Source organism: Amblyomma mixtum, chromosome 9 (assembly GCF_055824585.1).
Source record: "Amblyomma mixtum isolate Tamu chromosome 9, ASM5582458v1, whole genome shotgun sequence".
Lineage (NCBI taxonomy): Eukaryota > Metazoa > Arthropoda > Arachnida > Ixodida > Ixodidae > Amblyomma > Amblyomma mixtum.
This window is the reverse complement of record NC_143020.1, coordinates 6,925,339-6,946,953: the sequence shown is the minus strand read 5'-3', so window position 1 is coordinate 6,946,953 and position 21,615 is coordinate 6,925,339. Positions and strand designations below refer to the sequence as shown.

The following is a 21,615-nucleotide window of genomic DNA, read 5'->3' as shown; positions in this document are numbered from 1 at the left end:
CGACGTGGCTTCCTTTCTTCTAAAGAACCTGATTCCTCGCCATGGTGCTCCTCAAGAACTGCTCAGCGACCGTGGACGCGTATTCCTGTCTGACGCTCTTGAGGCCCTCCTCAAGGAATGCCGCATTATCCATCGAACCGCTTCGTCTTACCACCCTCAGACCAACGGCCTGACCGAGCGTTTCAACCGAACCCTCAGTGACGTGCTGTCCATGTACGTCGACGCCAACCACTCCAACTGGGACCAAGTTGTTCCCTTCGTCACCTACGCATATAACACTGCGACACAAACCACCACTGGATTCTCTCCCTTCTTTCTTCTGTACGGCTGCGAGCCCCCCTGCACGATGGATACTCTTCTTTGCTACCGACCCGACATTTCCGAGTTCACGCCACTGTCCGACGCTGCCAGGTACGCCGAAGAATGCCGCCAGCTTGCTCGCTCGTTTACCACGCAGACCCAGTGGCAGCAAAAACGTGACCGCGACACTTCCGCGGCCTCTACCTCCTACCCTGCCGACTCCCTTGTGTGGCTCTGGGTGCCTCCCATAACTCCCGGCCTTTCGCGGAAACTGCTGCATCGGTATTATGGTCCCTACCGGGTTCTCAAGCAAACCTCTCAGGTCAATTACATTGTTGAGCCTGTTGCACCCGCTGCGGACTTGCGTCGCCGTGGCCGCCAAACCGTCCACGTCAACCGACTGAAGCCGTACTACGACCCCTCTGTTCTTCCTTCCCCTTAAGACGCCAGGCTGGCTCCTTTTCACCCGGGGGAAACTGTAGTGTGCTAACTCTGACAGGTTCCGCTACCGCCATGCGCCGAGACTACGCTGCACCTGACGACGACGAAGTTATGCGCCGACACTACGCTGCACCTGACGACGACGAAGTTGCCCCGCTCTCTTGGTGCTGGCTACACCCGTCTACGCTGCCAGATCCTGCACGGCGGTTCGGTCTCTTGAGGACGCCTAATAAACGCACCCCTACAATTGAAGAAATCATAAAGTTATGCAAGGTCGTCTCTCCTGGCATGACAGAAAAGGATAAAGTTGGCCACCTACTTAAAGGGTTTGCAGAAGACATTTACAATTTTCTTATCGGCAAAGCAAGTCTAGATTCCATGTCTGACGTCATCCAGCACTGCCGCACGTTTGAGACATTGAAGATGCGTCGCATCACACTGAAATTCGGACGTTTGGCCGGTGTGACAACGGTGGCAGCCGTAGACACAACATCGTCGTGTGATCTGGCTTCCACGATCCGCCAGATCGTGTGCGAAGAGTTGACCAGGTCGCTGGAACTCACTCGGAATTCTTCAGTGCTTTCTTCTGGGTATCCCACGCGCCCTCCTCTGCCAACCGCAGTTAACGCAGCGGACTTTGAGGACCACCGGGTGCCCCGACAGCTGCGGCCGAGCAACATATCGCGATCGCCTCCAGAGCACCGGCCCCGCTTTTACCAACATCCGTCGGCCACATACGACGAGAACATTTGGCCCAATACTAGGCACGAAGACTACTTGCCGGCTCAACGTGCTCCTGGTCCCTCTCTTGTCTGTTACCGCTGCGGTCAGCCCGGTCACATCTCACGATTTTGTCCCCGCCGCCAACCATCGCGTTGCGGCTCCTCAGGCTATCCTCCGCGGCATGATTACCAACCTGTACCTTCTCGGCGCCCGTCCTACCCGCCTGATGTCGACAACCGATGGCCTGCACAAATGCGGAATAGTTCACCGGCATCAGACAGAAGCGTGACTCCACCTCCAGCTTACCCCTACACCACCACGTTTCCGTTCCTATCTGTACGGACGACCGTTCACCGTCGTCACCGACCATCATGGCCTCAGCTGGCTCGTTAACCTTCGTGACCCATGCGGGCGCCTTGCACGGTGTGCTCTCCGGCTGCAAGAGTTCGATTACACAGTCGTTTACAAGAGTGGTCGCCGTCACGCTGACGCGGACTGTCTTTCGAGGCTGCCCCTTCCCGAGTCTGAGTCTACCATCGCTACTTTGGACCACTGCGTCACGTCAGCGTCATCTGCTTTTCCTGATGTCGCAACGTTCAAAGCGGAACAGCAGAAAGATTTAACCCTATGGTCTCTCCTTGCGGCAGCTGAAGATCCTTCCAATGTCAGCCACTTTTGTGTGCGGGATGGTCTTCTGTGGAAGAAAAACTGTTCTTCTACGGGCCACCGCTTCCTGCTGGTAGTCCCGAAGAGCCTGTACAACTCTGTTTTGCAAGCCATGCACGATGACCCTACATCTGGACATCTTGGTTCAGCACGGATGCTGCACCGTACTTAGGCACGCTTCTATTGGCCGAAAATACGGGCCACGACTGAGCGGTACATCGCCAGCTGCACCCAGTGTCAACAATACAAGCGACCTACTAGCCTAGCATCTGGTCAGCTTCACTCTGTGACACCGTCCGCAGCACCATTCGAGCAAGTGGGCATAGATCTCCTTGGCCCGTTTCCGAAATCCTATCATGAGAACCGCTGGATAGTGGTTTGTGTCGATTACCTTACTCGTTATTGTGAAACGGCAGCCCTACCCGCAGCTACAGCGTATCATGTGTCCTCTTTTCGGCTACGATTCATAGTTCTACGTCATGGACCTCCAAAGGTTATCATCAGTGACCGTGGTCGGCAGTTCACCGCTGGTGTCGTGGAGCAACTTCTCCGTTCCTGCGCATCGCATTTTCCCCATTCCTCGCCTTACCATCCCCAGACGAATGGACTCACTGAGCGCACGAACCGCACGATCACCAACATGCTGTCAGTGTATGTTGATTCAAGGCACAAGAATTGGGACAGCGTCCTGCCGTTCATCACGTACGTGTTCAATACCGCGCGCCATGAGACTACTGGCTACAGCCCCTTCTTTTTACTTTATGCTTGGCCCCCACGCTACACCCTGGACACCATACTACCATTTTCTGACGAGCTTCCTGAAGATCCCTCCATCGCTGAGACACTCTGTCTCGCCGAAGAAGCCCGACGCCTTGCTCGTCTTCGTGTTCTCGCCTCCCAAGATCGGTCCAAAGTGCGCTACGATGCCCGCTTCCGTCACATCACTTACAGGCCTGGTGATTTGGTCTTGTTGTGGCGGCCTATCAGAAAGTGAGGATTGTCTCAGAAGCTGCTGTGCCACTACGATGGGCGCTATGTCATTGTTGAGCAATTTAGCGAGCTCAATTACCGCATAGCTCGTCTCACGGCAAGCGGACGTCGTTCAGCGCGAACTGAAGTCGCTCACGTTGCCCGGCTGAAGCCCTACCATTCGCGCGGCGCTTCTTAACTCGCCCAGCGGGCTTCGGCTGTGTAGGGGGAAGTGTGACGCCCATGACAAGGCCTATTCTACCTATTCCTATTCTACATGGTCGGCGTTGCTGCTTAAGCCGAAGATGGGAAGGAGGTTGGTGGTGTCTCGTGCTCGGCAAGCGGACCCAGCTGCTTTCAGTCCTCCATCCCGGTCTTAATAAACCCATGGCTTGTTTCATAGCTCATTGGTGCTTAGCATGTGAAAATGTGATATTTATGTGCAGCGCTGTCCATATGCTAGCATTTGAAGCTTGTGTGACAAATGTGTCGCACTGTCATATAAACTATTAATGCCATTGTAGTTGGCAGTTAACTTTATTTACTTTCCTGCACAATGCCAGCAACTAGACCTTTATTGTACCACTCTAGAGAATTACTTTCCTGCAAGATATGTGCCTTAGAGTGACCAAGATTTTGCATTTTTGTCTTTTATGTTTATAAGACTGGTGCTTTAGTGGGTTGATTGCACCACGGTTTGTGTGTTTATTTCAGAGTTGTGTACACTTTTTGGGCGCACATTGCTTGTTTCTGAATTTGGTGTGACACAAATTTACTGTGTGTTGCTTCCATTTTTGTTTTAATATATATTTTTCTATCTTTTGTGTGATTTGGGTTGTGTGCTTTGTGTCCTGCCTGCTTCTTTTTGTTTTGGCCAACACAGTTATATCTAACCTAATGGTCCCACTGATTATGTTCTTTATACCTGATGTTAGTTGTGGTCTTTCCGCAGCAAAATAGTCAGACAGATGTGGACTCTGTTTCATTAGAAACAGTCCACCATTAACAGGACTTCGTTTTCAAAAGAGGCTTTATCATGTAGCCAGGTGATCCTTACCCTTACTGTCAACAAGCTGCTTTACAAGCATAGGAAAATTAGAAGCTATCCAAAGAAAGGCAGTAAGATTTATGTTTAACAAATACAGGCCTACTGACTCACCCACCGAACTACTCCAGACAGCCGGCATTCTCACTCTGGAAAATAGAGCTAAACTTGCACGACTAAAATTACTTTACTAGTTACTCCATAATCAGCTTAACCTTGATAAAACTAGGTACCTGATGGCCCCAGAGACAAGACCTACATGTCACAGACATTCAGTAACATTAAAAGAGCACACATTTCGTACTGACTGCCTGAAATACTCCTTTTTTCCACTTGCAATAAGAGAATGGAACACCCTTGACCTCTCCATTACCCGCAGCACATCACTAGATATCTTCACTCAGTCAGTAGAAAATTTTCTTCACTCGTAAACACACTTGAATTCTGAACCTTTGTTGACAACTTCCTTTTTATTGCCTTGCTATTTTTCTTACCAGTGCTTGTTCGTTTCTAATGTCATATATATCCCATGTATTGATTATGTTATCTTGTCTTGAACTAAAATGTACAATCCGACGATCCTATTTCTCTACCCGTGACTTTTATGTATTGAACCTTAATTAAGTGCGACACTGTAGTCGTTTAATTGCCCTTCAATCCTTCTTCTTGTTCACTCTTTGTGTCCATTATTCATGACGTTGTTGTAGTTTATACTTTGATGTGCCTTGTTCCAGCGCCCTTCCTGTTAAAATCCCCAGTGGATTGACAGTATCTCTAAATAAATAAATAAATAACCATGCTTGGAACTCGGCAGCCAGTGATAAACCAGCCTTCTCAACATTGTCTTCATGAGATTCAGCAGGAGCCCATAAAATGCTCATCCTTTGTGTTCGTGAGCGAACGGCTCTAGGTTTGCATCATTGTCCGCTTAGTCTTCTAAGCAATATTTTGTCAAGCTGGCAGTGCATCAATGGTACATTGTCACAATTTCTTCAGTGAGATTATGTGGGCATTCAGCAATATTCTCTGCCATTTTCAAGCCTGTAAACAACCTGCTGAGTAGAAGTAGTTTGTGATACACAGTGTAACCAGGTTTGTTTGTACTTCTTGAAAGGCATCTTGCAGATATTGTGGCTGAGACATTGCCACATAGTCTGTCAAATGCTATCAGTATTCACTGACATGTTGCCTACAAGGCACTTTCAGCACATAACTGACTCCCATGTGTGATGATTGATCTTGCATGTTGCATTCAGTGGAACTAGATCATGGTCACTGATGTCGGGGAAGCAAGCAAGTGGTGCACCGTACCGTTGTCAAGTGCAAGTAATTGTGTTGTTCTTTGTGTGGTAGTAGAACTCGGTGAATCACTTGGCAAAAAAGTTGCTGGTCATTCCAGTCTTCATTTAAATTTACACTGATACTTGCTGCAGGACTGAGTACAAAAGGTTGCTTACCATCCAAGGCTGCATTGCTTGTAGAGCATAAGGGGCATAACAGCACCACAAACCACAACTGCTAGTCGCTGCCATGTGTGCTCTTGCATTAGATGGCACTGCAAAGCTTGCTGTGCTTTATAGCATCAAGAGCATCAAATTCACAGGCATACATTTTTGCCTGCCACATATAGTAAAACACCTTAACCTAGACTACATCTGTCCCAAATTTAATATTGCCTCTACGGTCACCAAAAGTCTGTTTGATTTGACTGCACTCGCACTAGTACCATAAAATTTTTTACTGCTACTTTGGTCCAGGTAGTTCATGTGCTGTGATGGTACTGGCTGCCTCTAAAGCAACTAGTAAAGTGCAGGTCTCGTCATTTGCTATCCTTAGCTTCACCATGCAATTTCAAACAGCTGCATGCAACCCACATTAACAGCCGTGACCATCCCTAACAACTTGAATTCTCGAACATGAAATCACAATAAAGTGTTGCCATGAATGAGCCCCAGAAAATTATTGTTTTCCTGGAGAAAGTTTCATGTATTGCACTCAAGATTAATAAATATTGTTACAGCTGCAGCCAAGATGTCGTAAGATGACACGGGTGTTTGGATGGTGTGTGGAAGAATGACGATTGGAGCTGGTGTGCACTGATGTCTGGGAGGTGTTGCTGACTGCAAAGTGGCACTTGGCGCTCGGGAATACCCCGTAAAAGTTTGGTGGAGTGTGCGGGGTAAAACTATCTCGGCCCACAACTCCGAAGTGGCCGCCAGTTTATTTTTGTAACTATGCCACCATGCACATCCTCATCCACAGCGGTAACAATAACGCCAACTGTTGCCATGGCGCAGCCTCAGGAACCGGGCACATTTTGTGGCACCGATGAAGTCGGTGTCGACGACTGGCTCCCCATGTACTAGCGATAAGCAAACACAACTGCTAGGATGCTACTGTAACTTTTTTTTTTATTATTAGAACCTCTAGGGCCCCCAGCTGGGACATTACATGAGGGGTGTGCGCTTGAACGGTGGTTAACGATGGCTGTTGTAAGGTGATTACAAAGATGATGCTTGCCGACATGATTTTCTACCTGGCCAAATAGCAGACATCTGGTTCGAGACCTATGTGGACGACATAACATCCTGGGATATTTTTAAGCAGAAGCTGAAAGACTTATTTGGAAAGCCAATTGGACGCTAGCTCAGTGCAAAAAAAGATTTTCTTGGTCGAGCACAGTCAACCACAGAGGCGTACGTATCGGGGACAGTGCCATTTCAGAGACCGCCAAGGTGCGCCATATCCTGAAGGGGATCGCGGAGACGCATTTAATCTTCTGCTCTGCAAAGACTGCACCACCGTTGACTCCGTTCTCCAGGTGCAAAGACAGATTGAACAAACCAAACACCGCCGAACTGATCCTCGTTTTGACGAACTTTCCACCACAGCTGCTACATCTTTGTGCAAGGACACCTATACTGACCAGTCTTTGCGCCTAGCAAATGTGACCGGGATAGTTCGAAGGAAACTAGAGGCTATGACCCCAGTTTCCTTCTCTCCTGAGCCCACTGAATCCACTATTGCCCTATTAAAGCAGTTGTTCACCAGGAGTTTGCAAACGCGGGCCTGAACAACCCCGTTCCCCACACGCCACACCAATTATTGCTGCTGCTGCTGCCATTCAGCCCTTCCCTGTGCACTGCCCCTTCTGTAATCCTTCAGAATGGTGCACCTCGGACGGACGGCCCATCTGCTACCACTACTTACGCATCGGCCACATTTCCTGCCATGTGGTCTACATGTGCTGTGTGCCTTACCTACATACATTTCATAAACTTATATGATCTCACTTCTAGGAAGCTTCTTTTAGCCCTCATTTAATGCCACCATCACTGCCAAACCTCCAGCTTAGCCCTGTACTTTTGTCAGGGCCACCTACAAAATATATAGTTTACATATATATCTCACATTTTTCAGCACATTTACTGGAACCACTTGTCCTCTTAATTGATTGAGATATAAGATGCACTGGCTATAACAAAATTTGAATCAAGAGTGCTCAATGTGTATATATATAGAAAGAATAGGCATGATAAAGCGTAATCTGAATTTAGTTTTATAATGACAGCTAAAAACCACGGACACCATGCATAGCAAGAAAGAGTGACATTGATGGTTTGGTTTGCTTTATGGGGTTTAACGTCCCAAAGCGACTAAGGCTATGAGAGACGCCGTAGTGGGGGGCTCCGGAAATTTCGACCACCTGGGGTTCTTTAACGTGCACTGACATCGCACAGTACACGGGCCTCTAGAATTTCTCCTCCAAAGAAATTCTAGCCGCCGCGGCCGGGATCGAACCCGCGTCTTTCGGGTCAGCAGCCGAGCACCATAGCAACTGAGCCACCGCGGCGGCGAGTGACATTGAGTTTGTTCTGTGTTACTGCTGCTTGCAGTAAAATTATCCACGCAGACATCCCACCTTCCTGCCACTCCAAACCAGCAGAAGTAAGAGTTTGTGCAGACAGCCCTATTTGCATTTGTTGTGGTTTATTGTTTAGTGCGGGCTGAAGATACTCATAATGCATGCAGCTTACCCACTTGTTTGCCCTTATGCCTGATGTAAAAAGAAATGTCTTTTTGGTCAGCCCTATGTGGGCTTGGTAAGAATTCTCCCAAACAGAGCCCGTATTTTGTTTGTATCTGCCCTCAAATACTTGACTAGGGACCGGCGTGGGAAGAATGCAGGCATATACAGCTTTTCAGCCCCACTACACCCGATGTAGGTCCAACAGCAATTTTGTGTGGGCAGCCTCGCTTGGGCTTGGCAGGCGTTTTGCCCTCAAGCACCCAACTAGGGACCAATGTGGGAAGCATGCAAGCATACAGCTTTCCAGCCCCTCTACGCCCTTTGTTGGTCCAACAGCAGCTTTGTGTGGGCAGCCTCATTTGGGCTTGCCAACATATTTTCTACATGGAGCCCACATTTACATTGCCCAAGATGGGCTGCATGCCAGCATAGCTGAGGTAGGTCTAAGAGCAGTTTTGGGTAGGCAGCCCCATTTCGGCTTGCCCAAACAGTACCGTCAAAATGCCCACATTTCGGTTCAATCTGCCCTCAAGTACGTGACAAAGGACCGATGTGGGTAGCATGCAGGCTCGCATGCTTGCCAGCCCCATCACAGCCGGTTAGGGACCAACGGGGCTTTTGTGCGGGCTACCTTACTTGGGCTTTCCAGCATGGAGCCCACATCTGCTTTCTTATATGCCCTCAAGAAGCCTGCAAGGGACCGATGCAGACCTGATGGGGGTATGTGGACTTGGTTAGCCCCTGCAATACCTACGTGGGACCCATGCAGAATTAACAGGGGCTAGCCCCATTTGGGCTTGCCCACATGCTCTCCACAGGGGTCCAATAGGGGTTTTAGATGGGCTGGCCCTGCCCCTTTTGCCCATAAGGGACCCGCAAGGGCCCGACATTTTGTGCTGCCTGGGATGCTCTAACTGCACTTGACACGCCGTAATGTGCTGTTTTAGATGTGCTTCTACAGATTTGGTTAATGGCGCTCTTAGAGCTGCTGCATGGGAAACACCCTGTTGGACATGCTGGCCACACTCGTGGGTAGCTGTAATCTTGGCTGCAAGCAAGCCTCCTGGCAATTTTTTTACCAGTTATGCTCTTAAAGTTTTTTTAGTGTGTGCTGTAGAAGATTGCAAGAAGTCTACCAGAAAAAAAAGAATCCTGTACTAATGTGTTCTGTCTGTAATCATAACTGACACTCGTTAGTTCTTAAGGCTGCGTAGGCAGACTTGTATAGTCCTTTCCATGAAGACAGTTACTGTGCAAGCTAACAGGTCTATGAAATGGCTGTTGATTTGCTTGCAACAGGTTTCTGATTTTTTTTTTGGTAACTGATTTTTTATGAGCATAATTATATCTTCTCATCTGCGTTCAGAATTGAAAGTTTGGAACTCGATTGTTTTTAGCCCTGGCCCACTGAATTCACATGATCTAGCACAACTGTTGTTATAGATTGTATTCTATTTTCACCGTCTCATCCACATAACACCATGTGAGTTGTTGTACATGTAATCCTGTGTCTCATGGATATAACCTGTCTTTCACATGCAGGCTTGACCACCAGAGGCTGTAAATATGGTGTATTTTCTGGACAAAACACATCATTAGAATCTGCAAATTTTCTTCATTAATCTGTTCCTGATGGTTGTCTTTCAAAGAGCAGTATGAAGGATACAGAAGCTTCAGTTCATAGAACTGTACTGAATTATGATGATATTTGCCTTTGATATGCTGGAAAGTTGTTTCCATAATATGTGAACTGTTGACCAAACTGTCACCCCCGTGAGTTCTATGCATTGATGTTAACACTTGTACAGGGGTCCAAGGCCTCATAATATTTTTAGCCACTAGCTTTCGCTTCCTCTTATACCCTGTTTAAGGAGCAAATAAAGGAAACAAAATGGCAGTATGCTGTGTGCTAAACATAGCTAACTGCCATTTGTTTAGTTATTAGGCCCACTTGGGGTGGCTTAGGACTGTGTCATGATGCCAGTAATGCAAGTGCTTTGGATTTATTTCGAAGGCTACCCTATTTTGTTGGCAATGATAACATTTTTTGCAGCTGGAATGTTTTGAACTGCATGCTCAATTCAAACTAGGGATATCTTCAGGTCTGAATTCTCCTTAAGGCTAACCTATTGAATAAAACCTTTCATAAACATCCGCAGCTTTTGATGAGTATGTCCTCCACTTTGATCTTTATATCCTTAGCTCCAGGTGAGCTGTGCTATGTCGGTTCCTGTATTTTATTGAAAGTATTCTGCCATTATAATGCAGGTTCAATCTTCAGAGAGACTCCACATCGCGCTCTTCCTGTGCAAGATTCAACTGGTCAAAGCCGCCTAGTGGGCCACTGCATGGAATCTGCTCCTTCTGGAAGTGGTAACCACAGGGGTAAACCTGTAGGAAAGAAGCTGTACGAATGCACCCACTGCACCAAGGGATTCAAAAATAGATCTCAGCTAGTAATGCATCTCCGAGTTTATACTGGTGACCGCCCATACCATTGTAACGATTGTGGAAAGAGCTTTGCACAAAAGGCCCACCTGGAGTCACACCAGCGCACTCACACTGGTGAACATTCTTACCGTTGTGACCACTGGCGTAGGAGCTTTGCACACCAGAGCACCTTAGTGCAACACCAGCGCACTCACACAGGCGAGCGTACTTACCATTGTGACTATTGTGATAGTAGCTTTGCACACCAGAGCATCTTAGTGAAACACCTGCGCACTCACACAAGCGAGCGTCCTTACCGTTGCGACTGTTGTGATAGCAGCTTTACACAGAGGAGTCACCTGGTGGCACACATCCGTACCCACACGGGTGAAAAGCCGTATCAGTGCCAGCTGTGCCCCATGGCATTTGCAATACGTTCAAGTCTTGAGGGTCATGTTAGATCCCAAAGGGGCGAAAAGCCCTACCAATGTAAATTTTTCTAAGAGACGTTCGCTCACGCGCAAAATTTAGGACGTCACAAACAGGCGATTCACAAAAAATAGTAGTGGTTTGAGATGCCCTTAGTCAATATGTTTTCCTAGCTATCTTTGTATATGCAAGCTAACGAGATTCTAGCTGAATTTCCTATGAAAGGTGTTGGTAGCTAACATTCATCATTATTTACATTTGTAAGTTTTATTCCCTTTACGGAGTTTTCAGAAAACAACATTTGTTGTTCCCTTAGACTAGACGCACACTCGCTCTAAGTATTTGCTGAACATGAAGAGTGAGCCTGCTGTGCTTGTAAAGTCGAACGCAAATAAAATCATGGTGATACAAGGATTGCATCACTACTTGTTGGAGGGAGAGTTTAAAAACTTTGTACCCAATATTAGAGACAGATTTAGCATACCGGAGACCTAATAGCATAGATGTATGCTGGTTTACTGCTAATTGTCCACGCACGCGCAGTAGAATAGGTGCAGCCAGGCGGGGTCACCACCCTTTTGGAGCCGGCCTTCAGTAAACCAGTATAAGTTCACACTACTACGCCTCCGCTACGCTAAATCTCTGTTGCTGGTGCGATTTTTCAGCCTGACTCCATGAAGACATTTGGCGAGGTAAAACATACACAAATATTCTTTTTATTCATGCAGTCTGTGTGGGTGTATTTTTGTGACGTTCATTGTAAATTCGCTCGTTAATATCATTGAACCTATCTTATCTGTGTTTGTATGACAACACAGGAAAACCTGCTCTGCTGCTAATCTTTGTGTGTTTAGTCCAGCAGTACTGATGGCAGGAAAGAGTGGTGGGAGGCAGGTATACAACCTTATATTGATGTCTGTTGTGTTAGTCTGCAGGCTTTATAACAGTTTGCTGTTCTTTGGTATGAAAGCCAATAAAGAGTTCATGAACATCTACATCACCATTTCTCAGAGTGCTATCTCTGCTGGATATAAATGGCGTAATACTTGTGGAGCATTATGTCCGCACCATTTTTAATCTGTTTTGGTTGAGAGAATATCAGCTGTTTGTGACCATTTCATTATGTGCTATTTTCTGTGTTGTGTAAAGTGTTACTTGAAAAATCCTTATTTTTTTGCATAAGGTGTTCATGATAACAAGCTGCAAATGTCTTGGCTGTTGAAACAAGCAGTGCTGCGATTGGTTCCTATGAAAAACATTGCTGTTTTGTAGTGTATTGTAAAGTTGGCAATTTAGGTTGTGTGGATTTCACATGAGTATGTTATTAAAGTAGCCATTATCAAATGTTGAATACATTGGGCCTGTTTGTAAAACTTGACGTATTGCGCACTAAATTCAAAAGCAGTGCATTTCACTGGTTAGCCTGCCTCTTGTAATAGCTGATGTTTCCTTGTTTTTTTAGTGTTGCTTCGAGTATCCATAGACATGATTGTGCCTTGCATCCAGGAAATAATTTTTATCGTCACGTGCTTCAGCACTTGATGCTGGTACCCACAGCAAGGCTATCTTGTCTTATGGCATTGCATTTCCTGTGGCGCGACAGTGGGTGGTAGTTTCATCGGTTGCTTTAGACAAGACTTTAAACCTCTTTTTCTCAGCCACTGTGCATTTACATGCCACTACATACGTACATTCTGATAAGAAACATTGAGCAACCTTTTCGGGGAATTCAAATTGAATAGCCCCACCGTTTCTTCGTTGCACGTTGTGAAGTCCTTTCCATGTCTTGCACTGGCATTCTTTGAAGCTCAAGCACGGTTAACCCATATACGCCTTGCATACTATATGTAGAACACCGCTTTTTTGGTGCAGAAACTCAAAGTTCCTTCTGTGAAAGCTTGCGGCTGCTAAAGTAGGTTCAAGAGGGTCTAAACTTTTCCTATGCAAGGATCGCGTTGAGGTACAACAAAGAGGTCGACTAAGTGCAGTGCTGGATCCTGAGTGATGCCTGGCAGTGTGCTGTTAGTGACGCTCTTCAGTCAACGACCACCGACCTGCGCTTTGAAGAAGCACCTTTACACTTGGTGGAGGTGCCTCTATCTCCGTCCCGGTCCTCAACCCGGAACTTCGGAGCGGAACTTTACTCGCCCCACCCACCATGCCAGACGCTCCAACTCAGCCATCGCCGCCCATCAGAGCCACCGTCTCTTCCGGGGTGCAACACCAGCGCGACCCTTCTCCATTCAGTGGTACAGACGACCACGACGTCGACGACTGGCTGGCCTCATACGAGCGCGTCAGCACTTACAATCGGTGGGACGATTCTGTTAAGTTTAGCAACGTCCTCTTCTACCTCACAGACGTTGCCAACCTATGGTTTCGTAATCGTGCCCAACAAGCAACGGACCTCCCCATGTGCGCCCAAAAAGGATGGAATGTCCCAGCCCCAGTACAGCATTTATCAAACGTTTCCGGACCAAGGAGGCAAGACATAGAAATAAAAGCGAAAAGGCAGTGCTCCCACTAAAGGTCTAGACATGTTTTTCGAGAGTTTTAAGCGGCAACAAAGACGAATTATACATTTTGGTCCCAGAAAGGTAACTGGGTATAACGTTTTCGGGACCAATGACTTTCGACAAGTAATAAAAATCGACTCCTCACTCTCTTTTCTCTCTCACTCGCGCCACAAGCTGCGGGGAGAGAAGGTTTTGCTCTTGCACTCGTCGTTTTGAGAGATGAAACAGCAGTTTCATTCGAACAGCCGAAGGAAACGGTAAACCCGGCATCTTTCTCGGCGCATGAGTTTCTCGCACGTGGGCCGTCGGCTCCATGCTGCAGGCAGGCGGCGGCGTTCTGCATTTTCATCGCGCCGCCGGCAGCAGCGGTCACCAGCTTTCCCGTCTTCTAGCGTTTTCTACAAGCCTTCTTTAGCCCGTCGAGACTAGCACACATGTATCCAACACAATACAACGCTACTTGCAAACAATGCGGCGAGATAGCCGGATGTGACCACATTTTATGGAGCTGCAAAAAGGCGCCGTCACCGGCGGACCTAGTACCAGTACCTTCTCTAGAGCGGTGGGAGGCTATACTGGCCAGCTCAGACCCGTTGAGGCAAGTCCGGGCCACTGAGTGGGCTCACAAGGTCGCCAAGAGCCATGGGCTCGAAGCCACCTAGTATAATGCCCACTAGGGCTCAGTGCTGACAATAAACGTTTTTTCAATCCAATCCAATCTAGCGTTTTCCAGCTTCCGCCCAACTTCAACATCCCAGTTAACCAGAAACCTCGTACCAGATAGATCCAAATGTCTATGTCTAAATATAACGTCCACTGAACGTTACCAGTATGTGTCACTTCATGGCAGACATCCATGGTATGTAGCATATGCCATGATGTTGTACATCTTCCGCACATACACGAAACACGAGCATGGGATGTGCAATGTCTGGCTACTCGTGGCCGACCAAACTTGCCACACAAAGCATGATATATGCCTCGTCAATATCGCACATATATATACATCTCTGCTCAGCTCAGCGCTACGCATTATCCAGATAATAACCGAACCCGACTGGAACCACAGATTGATTACAAAGCCGACGCTTTTGGATACGTTCTTCACGGTTGATCGGGTTTGGGCAAGAGACGTGCTTTTGAACCGTCTTGCGAGCCACTTTTCGCAGATCGCCATCGTATGAGTCATTCCATGTCTACATGAAAAAAAAAAATGGCTGACGCTTAGCTAACGTTAAGCCTAGTCAGATGCGAAGCATATTGATGGCTAGGCTTGGTAATACATGGCTTTCCTTGGTTGAATACTTGGTCATTTTAATGCAACCACTAGAAGCCTTCGTCGTGGGGGAAGACAACGGCATGGCTACAGCGGAACGCCGACTAACCCCGAGACGCGCGTTGGGTGAGCGCCTGTATTGCCACGGAAGCCGCGTCCGCCTGCCCGGTGGAGCGAGCGTTTCACCTACACCGAGTGTGAACGCGCGTTCGAAATGCGCGGGAGTGTGACGTCACCATACCACGTGATTCACACGGCGTGCAACCGCAGCGACGGCACAAGTTGGAGCCCCGTCTCTCATCTGTCGTGACGTCATTGTGTCACGTGGTGTGACGTCACCATACCACGTGGTCTGCACGGCGTGCAACCGCAGCGACGGCACAAGTTGGAACCCCGTCTCTCATCTGTCGTGACGTCACTGTGTCACGTGGTGGGACGTCACCATACCACGTGGTCTGCACGGCGCGCAACCGCAGCGACGGCACGAGTTGGAGCCCCGTCTCTCATCTGTCGTGACGTCATTATGTCACGTGGCGTGCACGGCGTGTAACCGTCACGAAGTGCTTGGGTTACCTATTGTAATATGCTTCGCATAAAAATCTTTTAAAGCGAAAGCTTTACTACTTGCACTTTCAGCCTTTGGCGTGGCGCGGGGGTGCCACCAACACCGGCGCCTAACGCCTGCGCTCTCCGCTAGGAGTGCAACAGGTGCTTTGTGACGTCACGCCGAAGAGAAGGGCGACCGACTCGCGCCGTCGCAAGCCGCGGCGGTGCCATCACGACGTCGCCTCCGCGATCGAAGCGCGCTTTTAAGGCGGAAGCCTTTATTGCCTCATCGTTGTAAGCAGGAGCTGTCGACAGAAATGTCACGCTTTTCAATTGGTCGAAACGGTCGTGACGTCTCTGTGCGCGAATTTCAAACGGGGCCAATTGTACTTTGGCTACTAACCATGCAACAAATTAAATGGATCGTTTAGTAATGCTCCAAGTAAGTTTGACTGAGTTTAATTAATTCCCTACTTCACCAATTAGTCAAACCTTTCTAGTCAGACCAGATAAATAAATAAAATCCAGTAAGAAATTTGCCGAGCTTGGGAATCGAACCCAGGTATCTGGAGTAAGAATCGAGCACACTACCACTCCGCCATGCCAGCTTTTTGTTTCTTTATTGCTTGGATTTTGCAAAGAAAATTGGACAAAACAAACAATCAACAAAACACAATAAACGCTATGTACATACGACTCGTGGTCAGCCAGCAAGAATCTGGCTTCGTCTAATTAAAATTCAGGCAATGTACAGAGCGGCTCTAGTTTGAGCCACTCCGGAGGGTCCGCAGCTGCCCTCTGAATGGCCAGAAACATGTCCATATTTTCGCGAAAGTAAATCGTGGCAGGTCTTGCGTCTCGGTCACAATGGTAGCCTGCCATTCTGGAGCTCCATATACAGTGGAGGCCTGTCAACATTATTAAGTCGAAAGGCACCCCATCCTCATTTTCAACAGATAAGTACCGAATGCCGTACGGGTCTAGCGGAAATTCTTTAAGGTTCGCTGCAACACATCCCAAAAATAAACCCCTTCCCAACAGTAAAAAAAAACATGGTCTATTGTTTCCGGCTTCCTGCAAATCAAACAGTGAGATCCCCAGGGTGAAAAGAACTCCTTTCCCTCTAAAATATTTTTAACCGGTAAGGTTCCGGTGTGCAGCTTAAAAAAGAAGGTTTTTGTTCCTGGCGGCACCTGCATTTTTTTCACTCTCTTTAAAACATCTTTGCCTGGGCCTCCTCTGTACAAGACCCTGTACAAGGGCACGGAGAAAACTACATCGCACAAAGCACGGTACAGTTTCTTTCGTTTCACAGTGGACAGAAAGTCATTCGAAAACCGCGCGGAAAGAAACCTTACACTGGCAACGATTTCCTGGTAAAAACCGCTGACCCTACTGTAAACCTCAGCAGTTCCGACTACGTACTCCGGCAGCAGGCTCCGCAGCCTAACTTGGCATACGGTGCACAAAAACGGGTCTCTTGTGTCCCGAAAAAACAAGAAACGATTCACCAGCTGTCGAAGAAACAAATGGCCCAGTCCCAGCCCAACTTCCTGTACCCGTCTGAACAGTTTGGTCCGGCTGCAGCGCTCCCAGTCAGGCGACCAGATGAAGACGGCGAAAATTCTGTGCAGCTTTTGAATGCTTAACCGTGAACACTGCAACACCTGCATGACGTACCAAAGCCTGCTGATGAAGAACAGGTTGCAAACAGTGGCTCTGGCAAAAATTGACAAGGTCGTCCCTTTCCACTTCTCCGCTCTCTCCAGTATCTCTTTGACCTGCCCTGTCCGATACTGTTCGCTGTCACGGTACGCATCGAGCGGAACGCCCAAGTACAGTCGAGCGCGATTTGAAGGTTATCGCAGGTTATCGCGCGAGCGTCGAACAGCCTAGCACTCCAGGCACCTGGCGGCCGGTTTTGGAACAGAAAAAATCATGATTTCGCACTCCTCCCTCCCTCGTTCGCTGTTCCATATGAAAACCATCACCCCCGCGACAAACCCACCGCCCTTTCCCTCTATTCTAAGCTTTCCATTTCTTGCGATAAAGTGTGGTCTTGGTTACCTCGTATCTTGGTCTTGGTCACCCATTCTTCCTGGCTCAGCAGCAACAACGCTACATAGGCTAGATAGAGCTTCGTAGCGTCCAATTTCAGATAATACCGAAGAATACGTCGTGCGCACTACAATCACTGCCTGTTCGCAGAAAAAAAAAATGAAACTGATTGCCCAGCAGGGAGTGACGGCTGCTGAAGGAACAGCAAAAGAGTGAGGGAAGTTTGCCTGATACCTCCCTCGCCTCGGCAGAGAATTCTGGGCCATGGCGCTGTTCATGTTCCCGGTCGACGCTCGCACGATAACCTTCAAATCGCGCTCGACTGTACTTATCTGGTGTCGTCGTCCAAGGCACACTGGCGAACCGTTCAGGCGTAGACGCCCACCCGCCATGCCACAGCCCGAGGCACTTCGACCAGTTAACCCCGCTTCCCGTAGCTTGGCTGAAATCGCGTACACATTTAACTGCTTCGCTTATGCCTCCCTCTTCCACGGCAAACACTGCAATGTCATCAGCGTACGCTAAGAGCTTAACTTCAGCTGCTTGCAAACTGAATCCGTTTATACTCCTGTTTTTGAGTATCTTTGAACAAAGTGTCTCCACATAAATACAAAATAAAAGGGGGCTGAGGGGACAGCCCTGGCGCACCGAACGCTGCACGCCAATGGGGGCCCCCAGACTATTGTTAACGATCAATCTCGTCGTGCAGTTCCGGTACGCCAGGGCCCCACCATCGCGAATAACAGAACCAACATTAACATGGCCCAATACTGCAAACAAAAGTTCGTGGGCGACGCAGTCAAATACCTTTCTAAATCGATGTGGAGAATTGCCACCTGGCCACTAGTGTCATCACAGCATTCTAAGACACTGCGCGCAACGTGAATATTTGTAAAAATAGACGGCCCTTTAATCCCGCAGGTCTGATGCGGACCAACTAAGTAATGAATCACGGTCTGCAACCTTCGCGCCAGAACCTTCATGTAAATTTTGTACTCGACGTTCGTGAGTGCTATCGGTCAGTATGCTGTTACCAATCGTAATCTGTCTATGTCGTCCGTTTTGGGAATCACCACAGTATGGGACGAACCATAGGATGGAGGCAGTGCTTCTATTTTAAAAGCTTCATTAAAGATAACCTTCAAGATCGGGGAAATTACAAGTTTAAATTCTTTGTTGAATGCTGCGCTGAACCCGTCGGGTCCAGGCGACTTACCTGGGTTCAAACTGTCTATTGCTTGCGCAACTTCCCCTTGAGTTATCTCCTGCTCTAATCTTTCTTTAGTTTTGTCGTCCAGACGCGGCATCTCGGCTAGAAACGCCTCCTTAAATGTGATAGCATCTACCGGATATATCTATGCGAAGAGCGCCTGGTAATGCTCGAAAAAAGCTGCTTTGATGTGGTCGATGTCCGTTTTTAAAACACCTCCGCATTCTATTCGTTAATGTGATTTCTTTCGGCACGGGCCTTTTTTAAACCAAGCGCTCGTTTCGTTGGCGCTTCCCCTGCAGCCATGTCTTCTGCCCTTGCCCTCACCAATGCTCCCCGATAACGTTCTTCTTCGATAAGCTCTAGCTGTTGTTTGATTTTTCTTATTTCTTCTATCCATTTACCAGGCGCTCGGCATTCCTGTTTTATCATCTTCTGAAGCAGTGCCTTTAGCTCCATTTCCTATTTTTTTTCCTCATGACGTATACAGGTGGCTCTTTCTATGGCTTTAAATTTTAAAGTTTATTTAGTGAGCTCCCACTGCTGCCAAATCCTAATGTTGCTACTTAGTTCTATTTTTGCTATTTCTTCCCTTACAGCTCGGTTATAAAATTCGTCCTGAAGTAGCTTGTCGTTTAACTTCCACATTTCCCACGAAAAACCATTCCCCTTCTTAACGATTCCTATGCAGCATTGAACGAAACAGTGATCAGAAAAATATTACCGACGATTACGTTACTTCCTAATGTGAAATTTGAGCGCAGCAAATAAGCTGTTTCACCTTTTCGATAGATTGAGGCAAAGAAATCGAGCAACACATGTATGCGCTATCACAGAATTTTTTTTTTATTTTCGCAGGAAGAGGGGGCGGCGTGTACACCCAGCGGCAAACGATGGGGGCAGAAGCGCGCGCAGCAAGCGGACAACACGATAAAGGGAGGAGGGAAGAGATAGCAGCGACTGACTGATGACGCTGACGCCGATAGTGAGTCAACCCCAGCTGCGGAGTTGGTTTCAGGGACAACGCCGCCGATGCCGACACAAACAATATGATACCCTCGCCTCCGCAGCGCTAAGAACCAGGTCTAGCCGTGGGAAGGTGGTCACGTATTCGTCGACGTGCCGGGGCCTACGTGAAATAACCGGCGCGTCGGCAACTGAAGAGCACCCTATCCGCCACACAAGAACATGGGGGGGGGGACCCTTTCCTCCTCTTTCTGCATGGCGGCGACGGTGTTCTATGCAGTCACGTTATCTTGACTCTCTAGCGGCGTCAGCGGCATCCAGCGCTGCACCGGTCGCTGCTAGCGCTGGGGGGATGAAAGGAGGGCGAAGCTGGTTACGAGGCCGACGACGACGCGAAACCCAGGAACGGACGCCAAAGAGCTGCGCTCTAAAAGAAACCGGCAGTACTACATAACTATTGCATTAGGTACAGTATCCGCGTATGCATAAATGAGGTCTAGCCGTGCGTGACTTGAGCCCTCCAATCGTGTGTACTTTACAGCACGCGCTCCTTCAAGACACTCAGCCACATCTTCGAGGTTGCAGTTAGCAATCATTCGTAACAACACTTGAGTGCTCTTATCTCGCAAACTTCGGACGCTTGATCTGTCGCGCGCACTAAGGACACAGTTGTAATCGCCCATAACAACGAGCTGTCTGTCCGTGCGAAGCCGTTCTTCGACACTTTTAAAAAACGCGGCTCGGCCATCAACCGCATTAGGTGCGTACAGGCAAACACTGCGCCAGTCAGTGTTGTACAGCGAAACATCTATCGACACGTATCGACCCGACAAGCACGAATGATGACCGTGTACCACTAGCCCCGGCAACTTCTTAACAAACAGCATACAACCAGCCGATGTGCCCACCGCATGGCTAACAACAGCAAAATATCTAGACGTGAAATGTCGCACCATGCTCCCGGTCTCTACCTCACCGTCGACTTTAGTCTCCTGCACTGCCAGTATATCAATATCTTGCTCCGTTATAAGTCGGTACAGCTGGCTTTGTTTTCTTTACCTGCCAGGCCTCTGACGTTTAGGGTGGCGACTTTAAACGAAGTCGCAGAAGCCATTTTAACTTAGGAAGAAGAGACCGAAAGCATGGTGCTTACCTCCCATGCCTAGCATATCGCTAGACGATGCCGTCGCCGCCGGTGTCATCCGGCGCGAGCACGTGCTCCTGGTCAGGAGGCGCCTTGTCGCCGCCACACTTCTAAGCCGGAACCTTTGACCGCGGCCGCCGACTGGCCCGTCGTGCTTGCGGCGTCTTTGCAGGCGGTTCCTCGACGCTGGGCTCTGCTGCCTTTTCCCCGTCGGCCTTGGTCTCGGCGTGCGGACGCTTAGCAGGGGTAGTCACGCCGGTGTTCATGCGGGCGTGGACCTTCTCGTTGTGGTTATCGCTGGCCGCCTTTGTTTCTGCGTCCACGTGCGCTGGCGGGCTTGCTCCAACTTCGGGCGTCTCCACAGGCGTCGAAGATGGGTCTGTAGTTGGCGACCCGCTCTCCTGTGCGCCAGCAGCGTCGGTGTTGCTGCTCGAAACAGCAGGCTCAACCCCCGCCGTTTTGCCCGTGTCGTCGATGCCGCTGCCTGCTTCCTCCGCTTCGACGACGTCCATGAGCTCTGCGGAGTCGCTCGCCGCTACACGCCCGGTAGCCGACTGCGCACCGAAGTGCTGACGCTATGGACACTCCGAGGCTGACTGCGCACGCAGTCAGCCTCGGAGTGTCCATAGCGTCAGCACTTCGAGCACCTGGGCACCTTGCAATCACGGCGCACGTGCCCCGTGCCGCCGCAGCGCAGGTACTGCATCGGCCGACCGGGCACCACCACTAGAGCCAACTCGCCTGCGATACGAACCTGGTGGGGCTGGTCGTCCACCTTCATGCCAGGCTTCATCTTAAGCAGCACGGTCCTCGTGGTGGACCCCTTCTCCTTCATGCCGGCGACGTGCCAACGCTCCCGGGTGACC

At 48.8% G+C, this 21,615-nt stretch overlaps 1 protein-coding gene across 1 annotated transcript in view; it reads right to left on the bottom strand.

Moving 5' to 3' along the window:
* LOC149328192 (uncharacterized) overlaps positions 1-21,261 on the bottom strand; it is a 65,019-nt gene extending 43,758 nt beyond the window's left edge. The window contains exon 1 of the mRNA XM_089558923.1: positions 20,759-21,261. Coding sequence (XP_089415049.1) covers positions 20,860-21,261 — 402 coding nt within the window. The 3' untranslated portion in view covers positions 20,759-20,859. The remainder of the gene's footprint in view (positions 1-20,758) is intronic.
* Between the last annotated feature and the right edge of the window lie 354 nt (positions 21,262-21,615).